The sequence below is a fragment of the Leptonychotes weddellii genome, chromosome 5, assembly GCF_054177405.1.
Source record: "Leptonychotes weddellii isolate Sample4059 chromosome 5, ASM5417740v2, whole genome shotgun sequence".
In the NCBI taxonomy this organism is placed as follows: Eukaryota; Metazoa; Chordata; class Mammalia; order Carnivora; family Phocidae; genus Leptonychotes; species Leptonychotes weddellii.
This window is the reverse complement of record NC_138373.1, coordinates 40734737-40750548: the sequence shown is the minus strand read 5'-3', so window position 1 is coordinate 40750548 and position 15812 is coordinate 40734737. Positions and strand designations below refer to the sequence as shown.

The window sequence follows — 15812 nt, the reverse complement described above, 5'->3', positions numbered from 1 at the left end:
AAGAAAGGAAAGGAAAGGAAAAGAAAAGAAAAGGAAAGTGGTACAGAATCATTAATTATAGAAATTCTGACAATCCTTATTTCCTGAAAAGTATTTCTCGCCGACACATGTCCCTCAATTAAATTTACATGGCTTTCCTCCTTCTTTTCCTCATATCTTCTGATCGTCTTCTCTCTTTCTATACTTGTTCAGCATGAGGCATATTCAGAATAAAACCTCATTCGTTTCTATTCATTTAGTTTGAAATAAATTGTAATGTGGAGAGGAACTTGGTTGAAGTCAAAGTTTGCACCGTCTCTGATACAAAGGTTTCTAAAGGACGGTGGCGACAGCCTTCATTTCTTTCTGGGAAGAGGTGGAGGCACCCATAAATCCTTTAAAGAAAGTGAAGAAGTGTGTGACGAAATCATCACGGGGTTAAGTATGTGAGTGTTAGAGTGGAACCTCCTGAACTCCTAACACGCCTCTCTTTCTTTGCAGACCTTTGTGACGATAACCCACCAAACCTCCAGCACGCCACATACAGAGCTCTCGAATACAAGACAGGCACGATGTTAAATTGTGGCTGTGAGAGAGGCTTCCGCAGACTAAGCAACTTCATGCGTTGTGCAGGAAACTCTAGCCACGCTTCCTGGGAAAACAAATGCCAATGCATAAGTACATGTAAGTGTTTCCTTTTGTGACACCGAGGGAAAGAGAAGAACTCTAGCAAAGAGGGAGACAGAAGCTCACACCTCATGCCACCCATATGCTGACTGGTGCCACTCACCTATCCTAGCTCCACCCCCAGCAACATGGCAGCGTGAATTCCCAACAGCTCCCCAGGATGCCTCTGTGCCCTCCCTCTTCAGTGTCCATATCCGCAACCCTAAGGAAGAAGCTCTGGGTGGAAAAGTGGAGGCAGTGGGCGAAGCATTTCCTTCCCTGATGAGAGTTAAAAATAAAGGGAAGAGAAGCTCATGCTACTGAGTCAGAGAGTCTTATCTATTACGGAATTTTTCTTTTTCTTTTTTTTTTTTTTAAGATTTTATTTATTTATTTGAGAGAGAGCAAGCATGAGAAAGCATGAGCCGGGTGAGGGGCAGAGGGAGAAGCAGGCTCCCCGCTGAGCAGGGAGTCTGATGTGGGGCTCGATCCCAGGACCCTGGGATCGTGATCTGAGCAGAAGGCAGACGCTTAACCAACTGAGCCACCCAGGCACCCCTATTACGGAAATTTTCAGTGTGACTCCCATGGGGCCTTTTGGGCATTTCTTCAGAGGGCAAATACATGGTCAAGCAGAAAGGACTGTCAGTCCAGGGTCTTCCCAGCCCAGTGTCAGGAACTGGCATTCCAGAGTGTGAGAAATAAATTCCCCCAAAGACCCCACTGTCCCCTGTTCCAGTCCTGCAAGACCCTGGCTGCGCTGGGGGAGCAGGGAGAAAATCAAGTCCAAAGGCAGGTCAGGCCGGTGTGTGGGCGAGACCCCAAATCTACACTGGGGAAGCAGAGAGGAAGAGGAAGCTGTTCCCTTCGAATGTCTTTATTTCTGGACTTTTTAACCTGGCTTGAGAGCCTGTGGCCCTCACTGCCAGACGTGACTGGAATCAGCAGTGGACTAAGGGTCCTGAACCTCATAGCTGCTGGCGAGGGCGAGCAGAGAAGGCAGAACTGCTCGCTAGGAGACTGTAGGCCGGTCACCTTCCTGCAGTGGAATGTGGAGGGAATGACCCCCGAGGGGCTTTCTAAACCTAAGTTGCGCTGATTTTGCTATTCTATGTTCTTCTTTGAATCCTGAAAGCTCTCTCACAAGCCCGATTTCTCTACCAGGTCTTTTGTCCACTCTGTGATACTAGAACGTGGTGAAAAGTGGGGGGGTCCATTTGTCCTTTTATTCCTCAGCCCTGGAGATGGTGTCTGTGAGCCACAGAGAGTTCTGTGCCATCCACACCGGGCACAGACTACAAGGTCTGGGGACCTCTGCTGAAGCACCCCATTGCCTCTTTTCCCAGCAGACCCTCCCCGGACCCTCAGCTAGAATCCCGAGCCCCTCACGGCGGTGCCCATATTCAACTCCTCTGCCAAAGTCTTCACATTAGAGAGGAGTGTGGTAGGAGGCTTCTCTTGTGCTTGCTTTAAGACTGAATCCCTTTACCTTTTAAGTGGACTGCTTTCGGGAAACAAGGGGAGTCACACCATTCCTCCCGGCCATTGCGCCGCTTGCGCACAAGGCTGGCAGGTGGGTGGCAGGAATGGAGTCCCTTTAGGGGCGACACACATGCATCAGACAATCTTTCAGTTCCTTCAGAAACACGTTGTGGGCCACTGTCGTCGTGCACGGGAATACTGCCGGGCCCCACTGAGAGCACCCCAAGGGCAGCGCGTGTGTGTGTGGCTCTTCTTTGTAACCCCTGCACCCCAATACTGCCTGGCATGTCACAGGCAGTGGAAAGGTGCTCTTTGAATAAATGAATACACAAAGAGTGTTTTCTATTTTAAGCCTCTGTGAAGTTATTTGCTTCTTTCTATCTATATTCTCTAGCCTCCAAGAGCACAGAAGGACAAGTTACTCCTAAACCCAAAGAACAGAAGGAAATGCAGAGCCAAACGCCGCCCATGGACCAAGGTAACCTTCCAGGTAAGAGGCGGATCTGCACCGCGGTCTCTCTGACTCCTGGGAGCCAACCCTTCTCCCGCGGGTATACCCTGTGCTCCCCGGAGGAGGGAAGTCTGTTCCACGATCCTCCTCTGTCAGGATATCAGGTAAACAAGAACGATTGTGCAGTGTTTGTGGACTCTAGCGCCACTCAGGATTTCAAGCCAACATGGGCTCTGGGCTTCCTCCTGCTTTGGGAGTTGGCCAAGTAGAACTGGGCTCAATTCAATTCAACCCAGTGCAACTGATCTGAGTTCAAAAGCATGTATACTGGGACTCTCTGTGCCCAGCCCTGTAGACAGCCATTCCTGCCCTCGAGGAAATGCTCTGTGTTTTCCCCTTCAATACAAGGTAATCAACTGCCAGCAAAGCAATTTACCTCAAAATGTTTACCTTATAAACAGGGTTGTGAAACATGCAGTGCCATGTTGGTGAGCATTAAAGTTGCAAACCTCTTAGCTAAGGGGATGTGGGAGAGCGAGCACAACTCCAAAATGAATCACGGTGAAGTTGGGTCCTCATGTTGCAAGGACATAGAGCCGTTAGGAAAACCTGAGCTTTTGGGGGACCCACTGACCTTTACAAGACCCTATTGTCCTATGCTAATTGTATTACCTTCCAAAAAAACTTTATCATCTTGTATATAATTTCTTTTGAACCTCACAACCTAATGAGTCAGGGAGCAGGATTATTACTTTGATTTACTGAAGAAAATGAGACACAGAGAAGTTAAAAGACTTGGATAAACTCACATTTAGGAGGAAGTCCTCCGGTCTTACTAGGGACCTTTCTACTGATTACTTCTTTTAAATTAATTTTAACTTCTTTGCAGCTTCCATTATTAAAAAAAAAAAAAGACAAATCCAGGGACACTGTTGCAATATGATGTTTTTATGTTGTACCCCAACTTTGGTCTGAATGGCATTTCAAAACACATTTAATTGTTTGCTTTTCTCTCTTTTTCCCATATTACCCTGAATGGTTATTTCAAGGTTTCTCAGGAGGTCAATGTTTGTTGTCCTTATTCAAGAGATAACCACTGGTTCTGGCCACAGATCCTCTTAATGGGATGTTTTCGTTTGAGAGAAGCACATGTAATTTAAACAGGTTCAGACCATCATGGATTTTATTGGCTGTTAAAGAAATTTTATTCTTAGACTAAAGCACAAGTTCAGCCATGATTTGCAAGGTGCTACACTAGAGCAGATCACTCGGGACGGGACAGCTCTCAGCTTCTCTCCAGGGCAGGGGGGTGATGTGTAAGATCCTTTTAAAGGTCGTATTGGGTATTCAGATTGTGGAAGGTCTGGAAGGTCAGAGCACATGTCTGGGGAGAGAGGGTACATGTGGTCCCGTATATGCAGATTTGGGGTGGGGTAGGGAATCCTGAGAACAAATCAGAGCAGGACATGATCACTGGGGTTAAAGACCAGTCAGGCTTGGGTTTTAGTTGGGCGAGTGGAAGGTTTGAGGGCACGGAGAACTTTCAGAGGCCTTGGCAGGGCTCACATAGAGCAAGCTTTAGGCATGGCTTGATCAGAGATCCAGGTTCCATTTCCCCGAGATTCTCTCAGCCCTTCCCTCCTTCTGACTTTGGCTCTATCTCCAGTCCTTCAGCCATAGCCCCAAGATGACCAGGAGCCACCACCCGGGGATGTGCCTCCTCACTCACGGTGGGCTTCACCTTTCATTGGCCCCAGTGGGCTTGAGCCTACCTTTATTCCTCAGCTGAGACTGCCCTTCCCACTCCTGTCCACTTATGAGAATCCTGGCCATCACCACAAGTAACTGCACATTCCTCTGGGTTCCCACAGCAAATGTCTGCTCCTCAGCAATAACACTCAGCACATTCTGCCTTCAGATGTCTTCCTCATTCAATCCATCGTCCACTCCCACGGGAGTGATGGGGTCTGTGTGCCTTCCCTCAAATGCCTGGCAAAGTTCCTGACACACAGAAGTTCTCAGTACATATTGGTTGAATAAAAGAAAGAACGAATGGGGGCGCCTGGGTGGCTCAGTCGGTTAAGCGGCTCAGGTCATGATCCCAGGGTGCTGGGATCGAGTCCCACATTGGGCTCCCTGCTCGGCGGAGAGCCTGCTTCTCCCTCTCCCTCTGCCTACACCTCCCCCTACTTGTGCTCTCTCTCTCTGTGTCAAATAAATAAATAAAACCTTAAAAAAAAAAAAAAAAGACTGAATGAATGAACAAAATGAGAACCAAGGTCCGGTGAGTACAAAGAGGCAAGTCGAACTCGGGTTCACTCAGGATGCCTTCAGAACTTCCTTTCCCTCTTCAGGTCACTGCAGGGAGCCTCCTTCCTGGGAACATGAAGATTCAAAGAGAATCTACCACTTTGTGGTGGGGCAGACGGTTCGCTACCAGTGCGTGCAGGGATTCAGGGCCCTGCGGAGAGGTTCTGACAAGAGCGTCTGCAAAACCATCTCAGGGAAGACCCAGTGGACACAGCCCCAGCTCAAGTGCATAAGTGAAAGTAAGAACGGTTGGTTTCCAGGTGTGGAGGCACCTGGTTGGGCTCTATCACCCTGCTCTTTCCATCGGGCTGAGCAGAGTGGAATTCCTGACCCACCAGCTATGTGACCGCGGGCAAACCACTTCGCCTCCTTGGGCCTCCGTTTTCTCTCATTCTAGAAAATAGACCAGATACACTAAGGTCTCTATCACCTAAGGTTCCCTATACCCTGAGTGAGGATAAATGGTAGAAGGTGGAAGAGGAGGGACGATCTCTCGAGTGTTGCAAAGCATCCCAGATGCTACTTCACTGGAGACGATGCTGCCCTGTCCTAGCCGATCCTGAAATTCGACTTCTTCTTTTAAGCTACCGAGACCTCCTCTCATTCAAAAGGGCAAGTCCAGCCTGCCGCCCACGCGCTTCTAATTTACTGATATATAATGCACACTCATTATTTGTCCAGCGCTCCACTGTTAGCATGCTCCTTCTCCTGTAATTCCCCCCTGAGCTTTGATAAAAGTGCAAATGTGCAGGGAAGGGGCTGATTCAAGCAGGCACGTGCACGCGCGCATGCATGCGCACACACACTCATTCAGACAAACGTACAGCCCACCTATGCGGAGGTCTACTATTTTCATTCTGAAAGCATATTACTATTTTTACAACCAAAAGCCGCTCACATTTAAACCTAAGTGTTACCGGTTTCTTACCTCACCGCCTCTCCCGGGAGTTTCCCTGGGTGAAATCTGAAACCACCCCGGTAAGCGGAGCGCAGCGCGGGGAGAGACCAGAGAAAGAGGCAGGGCACCGTTGGCAGGTGGCAGTTTGAGTAAGCAGAGGGAACTTACATACGGGGCTCCTGTGGGGCCGGCCGCAAGACGAATGGATCCCCGCGCTCCCCCACCAGATCTTACAAGTTTATAAAGAGGCCTTCACCGGGTTCAGTCACATATACGCTGCAGGTGTTCTCGACACCACGTCACTAGCTCAAGGCTGTGTCCTTGGAGAAGCCTCTGGGAGCGGGAAAGGCAAGCGGGCGTCATATTCTCAGGACAGGGAAGGGGGTGAGGAGCCTCCGAGTGCCTGGGTCCATGGGTCAGTTGGCACTCGTGTCCTTCTGATAACATTCCCTGGCAGTGTGCCTGCAGGGAGCCACATGGCTGGCCGGGGCACTTGCCGCGCATGTCGCTTCCCTTGGAAGAGGATGACAGGGCAGTGTCCTGGGTAACTGGAAACCCCCGCAATGAACAGGGAACCTGTCACAGAGAGAAGCTGTCCTTTTGTGCATTTCTACTTCATTTGATGTTTCGGTGGTATCTGGATTATTATGACCTGTTTCCAAGCCACAGATGGAAACCAGGGCTGAATAGGAAGCTTGGGGATGAGAAGTTGCTCAGGATTCCACAGAGCCAGGATCAGGGTCAAAATTCCCTCTGACCGGGCTTTGCTGGAGCCATTTACCCACTTGCCCCAGACCCTGCTGTAGAGCCACACTGTGTGGGACCCCCAGACAACGTGCTGAGAATGGAGATCGGCACCCCACTGTGTCTGGGGTCAGCTGAGGAAACCCGCATTCCCCACCCTCATCACTTCCTCTCTCCACCAGATGATGAAGAAGAGCCTCAAGCAAGCACCCATGCTCCTCCTGGGAGAGACACTTCCTGTCCTTTGATAACAACAAGTGCTACAGGTAAGACTAGAATTTCTGGGAGGATAAAAGCTCGGCCCTGAAGGTCAGGCAAGAGAAGGAAGACCGTTTGCCTGGGGCAGCCCCTCCCGCAGCTGGGTCAGCAATAGCACCTTCCCCTCCAACCTCCCAACCCTCAAACACAGCAAAAGCAGGGCACCGGGGTGTCTCAGTCAGTTGGGCGTCTGACTCTTGGTTTTGGCTCAGGTTGTGATCTCAGAGTTGTGAGATCGAGCCCCGTGTCCAGCTCCACATTGGGTGTAGAGTCTAAGTTTGTCTCTCTCCCTCCACCTTCCCCCCTGCTCTCTCTGTCTCTCTCAAATAAATGAATAAATCTTTAAAACAAACAAACATGTCAAAAGCAAGTGTCGGAAACAGGAGAAGCCAGGCTGAGGATGGCATCTCAAGGCAGAAGAAGGAATGATTGTCCGTCAGACGCCTTCTGCCAGGCTCCGAGGCTCTAGCTCACGAGAGGTCCTAAGCTCTCCAGCTAGCGCAGTCTGATAATCAGCACATACCGAGCATCTTCTCATCTCTCTTCTGCACAGATTTCCACAAACACACAGAAGCGGCTACCACCGTGGAGTCATTCATATTCACAACCAAGTATCAGATAGCAGGTGGGTAGGGGGCACGCCTTCTGTTGACAAATCACACCCCAGACAGAGACTGTGGGATATGTTGCTTGGTGGTCTGGTGGGTCAGTCAGTTGGTCGGTTAGCTTAAAATGCCCCACTCCTTACACTGTTTAATAGTTACACGAGTAAAAGACTAATCCGGATATTAACAATACAAACTCACAGTAATCAGTCATAGTAAGTGGACTGTGAAGTCTCAAAGCAGCCCCAAGAAGCTCCTCCTGAATGGATCCTAAATGACAAAATACCCCATAAACCCCACAGTTGTTTCCTGGTAGGAGAGAAAAACAGGCTTTGAGAGGGGGAGAAAAAACCGAGCTCATAGAAACAGAGCAGAGTGGTGGTTGTGGGGGCTGTGGGTCAGGGGGAAACCGGGAGATGTTGGTGGAGGGACACAGACTCCCAGTTGGAAGATGACTACGTGCTGGGGAGCTAATGGACAGCATGGTGACTTTGGTTAACAATACGGTATTGTATACTCGAAATTTGCTAAAGGAGTAAATCTCAAGTGTTCTCACCGCAAAAAGGAAACGGTAGACAGGAGGGTTGGTTGGAGGTGTTAGCTAGTGCTAAGGTGCTAATCGTGTTGTGATGTACACTCACATCAAATCAATCCCTTGCGTGCCGCAAATGTCAGTTATGTGTCAAGACAGTTTGGGGAAGAAAAGGAAAAATGCACTGTGAAGCCCATGCAAGACGGGTGGTTAGCGGGGCAGGCAGGGAGGTGGCTCCAGCACCAGAGGAAGGCAGCATTTGGGAAATAGGAACACTTTAAAGAGATGCTTATGTGTCTATCCTTTCTCCTTGTATTTCGACGTTTCCTTCACCCATCGCAGGCCTCCCTGGTGGCCCCGTTAACTGAGGCCTCTGAACCTTGGTGAAGAGCGTGCTTGTCAGTTACTTCATGCCCCTCAGAAAGAGCCAAGCCCCTCGAGGAAAGGCGCCAAGCCCTTTCCCACCTCCCCAGGGCTCCAGCCCCAGTCCCTGAGCCTCCTAGGAAATCATGTCGGGTGGGAGCTGCGTTCTGGGAAGGGAAGGCAGAAACGCCAGTGCGCCCCTCTTCGGGAAACCCTTGCTCTGCGGGGATTTTCTCAGCCTGATCTGCAACCCGGCCCAGCGGGTACCTTTGCTGAACTGCTTCTCTGTTGACAGTGGCCGGCTGTGTTCTCCTGCTCATCAGCGTCCTCCTTCTGAGCGGGCTCACCTGGCGGTGGAGATGGTGAGTCCGGGCGGTCGGGGTCACGAAGCCCTGGCCGGAGCTAGCTGGTGGAGCCTGGTGTGGGAAGAGCTTGGGCAGAGATCCCCTCGCCCCCCCCCCACCCCCTTCTCCTATGAACCTGCAGCAGTTTGGGGAGTCGTAGAGAGAACTGGTCAACCCACACATCCCCAAAGTGCCCAACAAGAACCCAAGCGCAGGGAAATGGGAAAGCAAAGGAAACTAGCATTGGTTGAGCGCCTACTGTATGCCAGGCTCGATGCGTATCTAATGAACAGTCCTGAACTTCTCTGAACATTTGAAACAACTACAGGTGCCCTGACCAAGCAACACAAACAGGTGTGCATGGCAGAGGCCAAAACTGCAACCTGAATCTAGAGCCCAAGACCTTTCTGCTCCCATCACGTGGCTAGAAGGAAATCAAGGGCAGTGTCCCCCTGAGTTTTCCTCTCCGGCGCTCCCCACTACACCTACTGCAGACACTCAGACCAGAACGCCCTTGACTGGGACGTGACCCACATGTGGCCTTAGTTGCATTAACTCGGATTTTCAAGTTGCTGATTAGAACAACCAGGAGAGATTTTTTTTTTTTTTTAAACCAGTGCTTGCTCTCCAACCAGAATCTCTAGGACATCAATCTTTTTCTTTCCAGCTGAGATAAAATTCATCATTCTAACCATTTTAAAGTGCATAATTCAGTGGTTTTTGGCAATGTTGTGTATATACCACCACTAACTCATTATACATCAGAACATTTCCATCACCCCGAAAGGAAACCCTGTACTCCCCAATTCCCCCATTCCCTGGAAACCACAAATCCACTTCTCATCTCTGGATTTGCCCGTTCTGGACATTTCACATAAATGGAATCATACAGTATATGAACTTTTGTGACTGAGACATTGGTATTTCCTTAAAACTCCTCAGAGGCACCGAATACACATGCATCCAGTTTTGACAACTCTGTGCTAGGCCAGTAATTCCCAAACTTGAGTGGGCTTGTTCATCAGAAGCTCCTGGAGGGCTTGTTAAAACACAGTCTGCCCGGCCCTGCCTCCAGAGTTTCTGATTCAGCAGGTCTGGGGTGGAGCCTAAAAAATCTACATTTCTAGCAAATTCCCAGGTAATATTGATGCTTGCTGTTCCAGGCACCAAACTTTGAGAACCGCTGCACTAGACAGATAGCAGGAAGGATCAAGAGAGTGAATTCATTTCACACACACACACAGAAAGGCCAGTTTCTCCCTCCCTTTAGACAGTAGCCTACAGACCTCCTATGTCACTGTCCTGACTATCCAGGACATCCCATAAATGTGCCATTTAACCCACCTTGATTTAAACTCCCCAGGAAGACCCTGAGAACACACAGATTCATCCCCCAAAACCCAGAGCTCTTAGATCCTACAATTAGCCCAGACAGAGAAAAACCATCAGATGTCTTTTATTGTTCTATTGGTCATCGGGCCCACAAATACTCTTAATTTCCCTCATGTGGATTAAAAAGTGCCAATTATTGCAATGCAGAGGATAAGCCCCCTAGGGTTATTGTATTAGGAATTGCTCATGTAAATACCTGACAGTCTACCCACTTCTCTACAGTATGAGCTGCTTCCTGAGGCGTTATTTTGGGATTATGTGAGATGAAGTGGGTCAGGTACTCAGTACATTGTGGGAACCCAACATGTGGTCGGTCCTCCCCTCCCTGCGCTGACAAGACTTAATACCCTTCAAGGAAATTTTCACTTGGTAGCTTCAAGATTAAAAGCCTTCAGACACAGGGGCGCCTGGGTGGCTCAGTCGTTAAGCGTCTGCCTTCGGCTCAGGTCATGATCCCAGGGTCCTGGGATCGAGCCCCGCATCAGGCTCTCTGCTCGGCGGGGAGCCTGCTTCTCCCTCTCCCACTCCCCCTGCTTGTGTTTCCTCTCTCACTGTGTCTCTGTCAAATAAATAAAATCTTTAAAAAAAAAAAAAAAAAGCCTTCAGACACAAAGGGACAAAGGTATTTGGCAGTGGTAAACGTTTGGAATTTATGCTGTGACGTAACGAATACCCTGAAACTAGATGAGTTCCCAGAAGCTCTCCCAGAATTATGGTCTTTCAGGAGACACACATTCATTCCTCAAACTGAGCTTTCTGCCACCCGGTCTAGCTAGGGAGAAAAGCCTTCCTAGAATCTAATTTCACCTGGTGGTGCCCTCTTGTGGCCACACAGAAATCCTACATTTGACTTTTTTTTTTTTGGACCAATTACTAGGAGCCAGTGATAAACAACAGCTGTTGGCTTCCCCTGGCTCCTGACAACCAAAAGCTGAATTTTCATGAATTTTGTGAACTGTTTTTAAGCACAGCCATTATCGAAAATTCAGTATGTAAACATAGTTACATAGGTTATATTAAAAACAAAGTTAATAAATACTCAAAAGTAGCCACTTTCTAATTATTTTACTACTTTATTTGTTCTCAGGGTTATTTAAATCTATTGTATCTGTATCGAGGAATTGCAATATGATGGTCTGCTACTGCATACCTCTTCCCAATTCTGTGTTCACTTATGTCACGTTGGTAGCTCGAAACCGGGCGTGGTGGGAGTACTTACACCATGGAAATAGGCCAACTTTTTCAGAAAGCTGGTTGTTAATCATTTACCAGCACACCATTCTTACAGCCCTGCCCCACGGGAGCTCTAAGCAAGGCAGGAAGTAATGAGATATTCCTGTGGACTCAGTAAGGGCTGGGGAAGGTCTAGGACTATACCGTCCAGCACGGTAGCCACTGGCCACATGGTGGATATTTTAGTCTAAACTTAAATAAATGAAATAAAATAAAACATTCAGTTCATCAGCTACACTAGCCACATGTCAGGTGTTCAGTAGCCTCATACGGCTACCTTATTGGACAACACAGATACAAAACATTACCATCATCAGAAAGTTCTTATAGTACACTGCTGGCTAGAAACTAGGAGCTATCAATTCATGAAAATCACTTAGCACTGCTACTATTATTATCCCTTCTCTGCACCTACTGTCCTCCACATAATTCAAAAAAATTTATAGAATATCTCCTATACAGATGTTGGGCAAAGGGCACAGGCTCGCAATTAGAAAATGAATAATTTCGGGACGCCTGGGTGGCTCAGTCGGTTAAGCGGCTGCCTTCGGCTCAGGTCATGATCCCAGGGTGCTGGGATCGAGTCCCACATCGGGCTCCTTGCTCGGCGGGGAGCCTGCTTCTCCCTCTGCCTGCCTCTCCCCCTGCTTGTGTTCTGTCTCTCTGACAAATAAATAAATAAAATCTTTAAAAAAAAAAAAGAAAATGAATAATTTCTGGAGATCTAATGCACAGCATAGTGATTATAGTCAACAATACCATATTATATACTTCAAAGTTGCTAAGAGACTAGATCTTAAATGTTCTCCCCACAAAAAAGAAATGATAATTATGTGACTCGATGGAGGTGTTCGCTAACGCTATGGTGGTAATCATGTTGCAATACAGTAATACAATATAGTAAAAAATATATAAACATGTTGTATAGCACAAACTTACACAATGTTACATGTCAATCGTATCTCAATTAAAAAAAAACAAAACAAAACACTGTCACAAGAATATCTGCTACGTGCCAAGCACTTGCTAGGGACCCAAAGATGAATGCAAATGGCCCCTGCTCTGAGGAGCTTACAGACCCATGGAGGAGAAGAGGCCAAAAATAGAGAGTGCAAATACAAATTTTTAAAGCCCAAGATTGAGGTGTTATAGGAGCAAAAAGGAAGGACACTGAATCCTACATGGGGTGCCAACAAGAGTTGACGGGGCCTCTGGCCGGATAAAGGAAGACGGGAGATGGCTGCTAAGTGGAGACGGGGGGAGCAAGGGGAGAGGTAAGGTAAGGACAATGTCCGGAGAAGTCAGGCAGTTCTGAACATCAGCTTGTGAGGTGCACGGGCAGTGGTGAGAGCAGTGCTGTAGGGATGGACACTGACCATCAGACCCACAGGTCAGACAGAGGGGTTCGGACCCTATACTGAGGGCAACAGAGAGCCACAGAAGCTTGACCCAGGGACAAATGGTAGCACTGGCCCTTCGGACAGTCTGGCTACAACAGAGGCTAGATTAAGGGACCAAGGAATCATGGTGCAGTTATGACAGAATATTTGGAGAGACACGGTGAGCATGAGCTAGGTCAGTGGGCACACATTGAAAAGGAGGACAAGAATCAAGAAATACATAAAGGGAGTCAAATTAGCAGGATTTTCCAGCTGATTGGCACTAAGGGTTAAGGAAGATGGAGCAGGGATGACCCCAGATTTTCGAGTATGACAGGGGGACTCCTTAGCCTCTGGATGAAATAAATGCAAACAGCAGGACACCCCTTGGGGGATCAGCCCCAAAGCAGAACCCATCCTGCAGTCCTGAGATCCACGCAGGCTCCACACCCGTAACCACCCAGCCCTGGAGCTGACAAGGAAATGGAAGATCTACTCACTGCACAATGATTGCATCATCCTGCTGTAGGAACCACGGGGCAGCCAGTCTGGGCCTCTGGAGGCACCGAGAGGCCTTGGGGTCAGATTTCAGCCTGTGGGAAGGTAACAGGATCCAGGGGTGGAATTTTAAGTTAGCAGGTCAGTGGGGGTTTATGTGGAAGGCTCTAGGCACATCGGTTTAGGGTGGGGATCACATTTTTTTTCTTGGTGCAGTATTACACCTATGACTGTGACTTAGCTGTATCACTACAGGAGGAAGAGGAGAAGAACAATCTAGAAAACCAGGAGTGGTAAGAAGCCAAGAACAGCTCACAGAAGTCATAAAGCACGAGCAAAATCAAAGAAGTCGAACACTCACCCAAGAGGCATCTCCCGTGATCTCTTCGGTTTTGGAAAACTCTGAAGTCCCACGCTGACACATCGGGCAACTGCAACCTCATGACAAAACCAGCTCTGTAGTATCAATGAGTGAACTCGACCTGCTTCTCAGCAGTAGTTCCAAGGTCACTGGAAGAACAGGAAAGAACCGCCAGAACTGTAGGTCTTACTTTCATGTCGACATGGTCATTCAAGCTTGAATAGCACGGGACTCTGTCCACACCACATATGGTATAAAGAACAGTGGCTTCATGTTAATTCCATCCTAACGTCCCAGTTTAGAAATCCCAAGGAAAACCCTAGCAGGAATGTAAGTAGACACACACACACACTCCTTACCCTATGTAATTGGACCCCATCCTGTGATTGACTGAGATCCTTCCCCAGCTTCTGATTGATTCGGTTGATTAGTCCATTCTCCTGGCCACATTCCTTAATGAATGCTTTCTAAGAACTCTGAATCTTTTTGTCCTTAGCTCCGTCCTCTAAACTAGCCCCCTTTCACTGAACCTTCAGTCTGAACTTCTAAACAGAAGCCATAGCAGAGTAATCTTTGGCTAACACCGACAGAGGGCAGCCAAGCCTCTGGGGGATCACAGAGCTTCAGTGTTTAAAAGGATTTTTACTAGAGGTATGCTGGGAAAAAAAGGGTAAACTAAGTCCCAGGTAATGAACTGTACCTAGTAAAAAACTCTACCTGTACATTACTAACACACCCCCTTACGAGTTAGTTTCTGTGGGATTGCTATAAATGATGCTCTGAATTTGGTCTGCACGAATGTGATGTTCACAGACGCATCATGTGCGAATGCTTACATTTCCGAATCAGTGTTATAAAAGCACTGATAAGGGATCAATCCATTCAATGTTTATGGATGGAAGGAAAGAAGAAGGCAGTATGGCACAGGGAGGGAGATCACACTGACAGAAGGTAACATGGAAAAGTTCGCCCCTTAGTAGCCCTCAAACTGTTAGCAACATGGTTAGCAAATCAGAATTACCTGGAGGCCTGGTTCGGCCACGGGTGGGGGCATCTCCAGGGTTTCTGAGTCAGCAGGTACCGGCCGGCTGAGGATTTACACGTGTAACAAGTTCCAGGTGATGCTGCTGAGAGTGGTCTGGAGACCACACTTTGAGAACCACTGGGTTCTAGGTCTCCATGCCCACCCACTCTCAAAAATCACATGATTAAGGAGATTAATGAAAGGTTAAAACCAGCCAGTTTTCATTTCTGAAAGGCCAGAAAAGCATTATTTTTAAAATGGGCAGGCGTCAGCAGGTCCATATCCAGATTAAAGAACTATTTTCTGCCCTTTCTATGACTAACCAAGTACAATCCAGATTCCAGTGTCCATGTTGCCCACGCCGCCAAGTACATGTTTTCTGGGTTGAGAGGAATCTCAGACCAGAAAAAAAAATTTTTGTTTTTAGTCTTACTTATCTTGAGTAAAACTGAATTGAATTATCATGACTCATTTTGGAGTTGGGGGTGAGGAAGACCTATGAAATCAAGTGTTTTAAATAATAATTAAGATGTTATTTACCTTTTTCATGCTCATTCTAAGTGTATGGTGGAGTTTTCCAGAAACTACATGATATGTGATGATGTCATTGCTCTGATGTTAACATGTAATGAGTTTATTACTGTTGTTTATAAGAGAACTAATAAATAATATTTTTTAAATTTCTTGGTTTTAGTGTCTAAATGTGGCATCACTAGCTATAACTACACAGATGAATTTGGGATTCTCAATACTCTTTTTCTTTTCCTTAGAGATATAGAGCACAGGGGTGGGGTGGGGGTGGGAAGGGGCAGAGGGAGAGGGAGAGAGAGAGAATCCTAAGCAGGCTCCATGCCCAGCATTGAGCCCAATGCCAGAGCTCGATCCCACGACCCTGAGATCATGACCTGAAAGAAAATCAAGAGCCGGATGGTCAACCAGCTGAGCCACCCAGGCGCCCCTCCTCAATACTTTTTAATAATGTACAGAGGTCCTGACAAATAGTTAACAAACACGTTATCATTGGTCGTTCCAGAAATGCAAATCAAAACCATAATGAGGGGCGCCTGGGTGGCTCAGATGGTTAAGTGTCTGCCTTCGGCTCAGGTCATGATCCCAGGGTCCTGGGATCGAGCCCCAAATCAGGCTCCCTGCTCCGCGGGAAGCCTGCTTCTCCCTCTCCCCCTCCCCCTGCTTGTGTCCCCTCTCTCGCTGTGTCTCTCTCTGTCAAATAAATAAATAAAATCTTAAAAAAAAACAAAAACAATGAGATACCCCTTCATACCCAGGAAGATG

At 47.8% G+C, this 15812-nt stretch overlaps 1 protein-coding gene and 1 long non-coding RNA gene across 3 annotated transcripts in view; one reads left to right on the top strand and one right to left on the bottom strand.

Moving 5' to 3' along the window:
* Nucleotides 1-13524, top strand: part of IL2RA (interleukin 2 receptor subunit alpha) — a 50431-nt gene extending 36907 nt beyond the window's left edge. Inside the window, exons 2-8 of one of the 2 annotated variants that reach the window (XM_031029690.2) lie at nucleotides 481-663; nucleotides 2522-2617; nucleotides 4933-5136; nucleotides 6713-6796; nucleotides 7342-7413; nucleotides 8584-8650; nucleotides 13390-13524. In XM_031029690.2, the coding sequence (XP_030885550.1) occupies nucleotides 481-663; nucleotides 2522-2617; nucleotides 4933-5136; nucleotides 6713-6796; nucleotides 7342-7413; nucleotides 8584-8650; nucleotides 13390-13414 (731 nt within the window). In that variant the 3' untranslated portion in view covers nucleotides 13415-13524. The remainder of the gene's footprint in view (nucleotides 1-480; nucleotides 664-2521; nucleotides 2618-4932; nucleotides 5137-6712; nucleotides 6797-7341; nucleotides 7414-8583; nucleotides 8651-13389) is intronic. The other variant, XM_081820535.1, reaches the window with a different exon arrangement.
* LOC115941433 (uncharacterized) overlaps nucleotides 1-14577 on the bottom strand; it is a 29242-nt gene extending 14665 nt beyond the window's left edge. The window contains exons 1-3 of the long non-coding RNA XR_014145447.1: nucleotides 14517-14577; nucleotides 13496-13644; nucleotides 13133-13229 (exon numbers count right to left, since the gene is read on the bottom strand). This is a non-coding gene — a long non-coding RNA (uncharacterized LOC115941433). The remainder of the gene's footprint in view (nucleotides 1-13132; nucleotides 13230-13495; nucleotides 13645-14516) is intronic.
* Between the last annotated feature and the right edge of the window lie 1235 nt (nucleotides 14578-15812).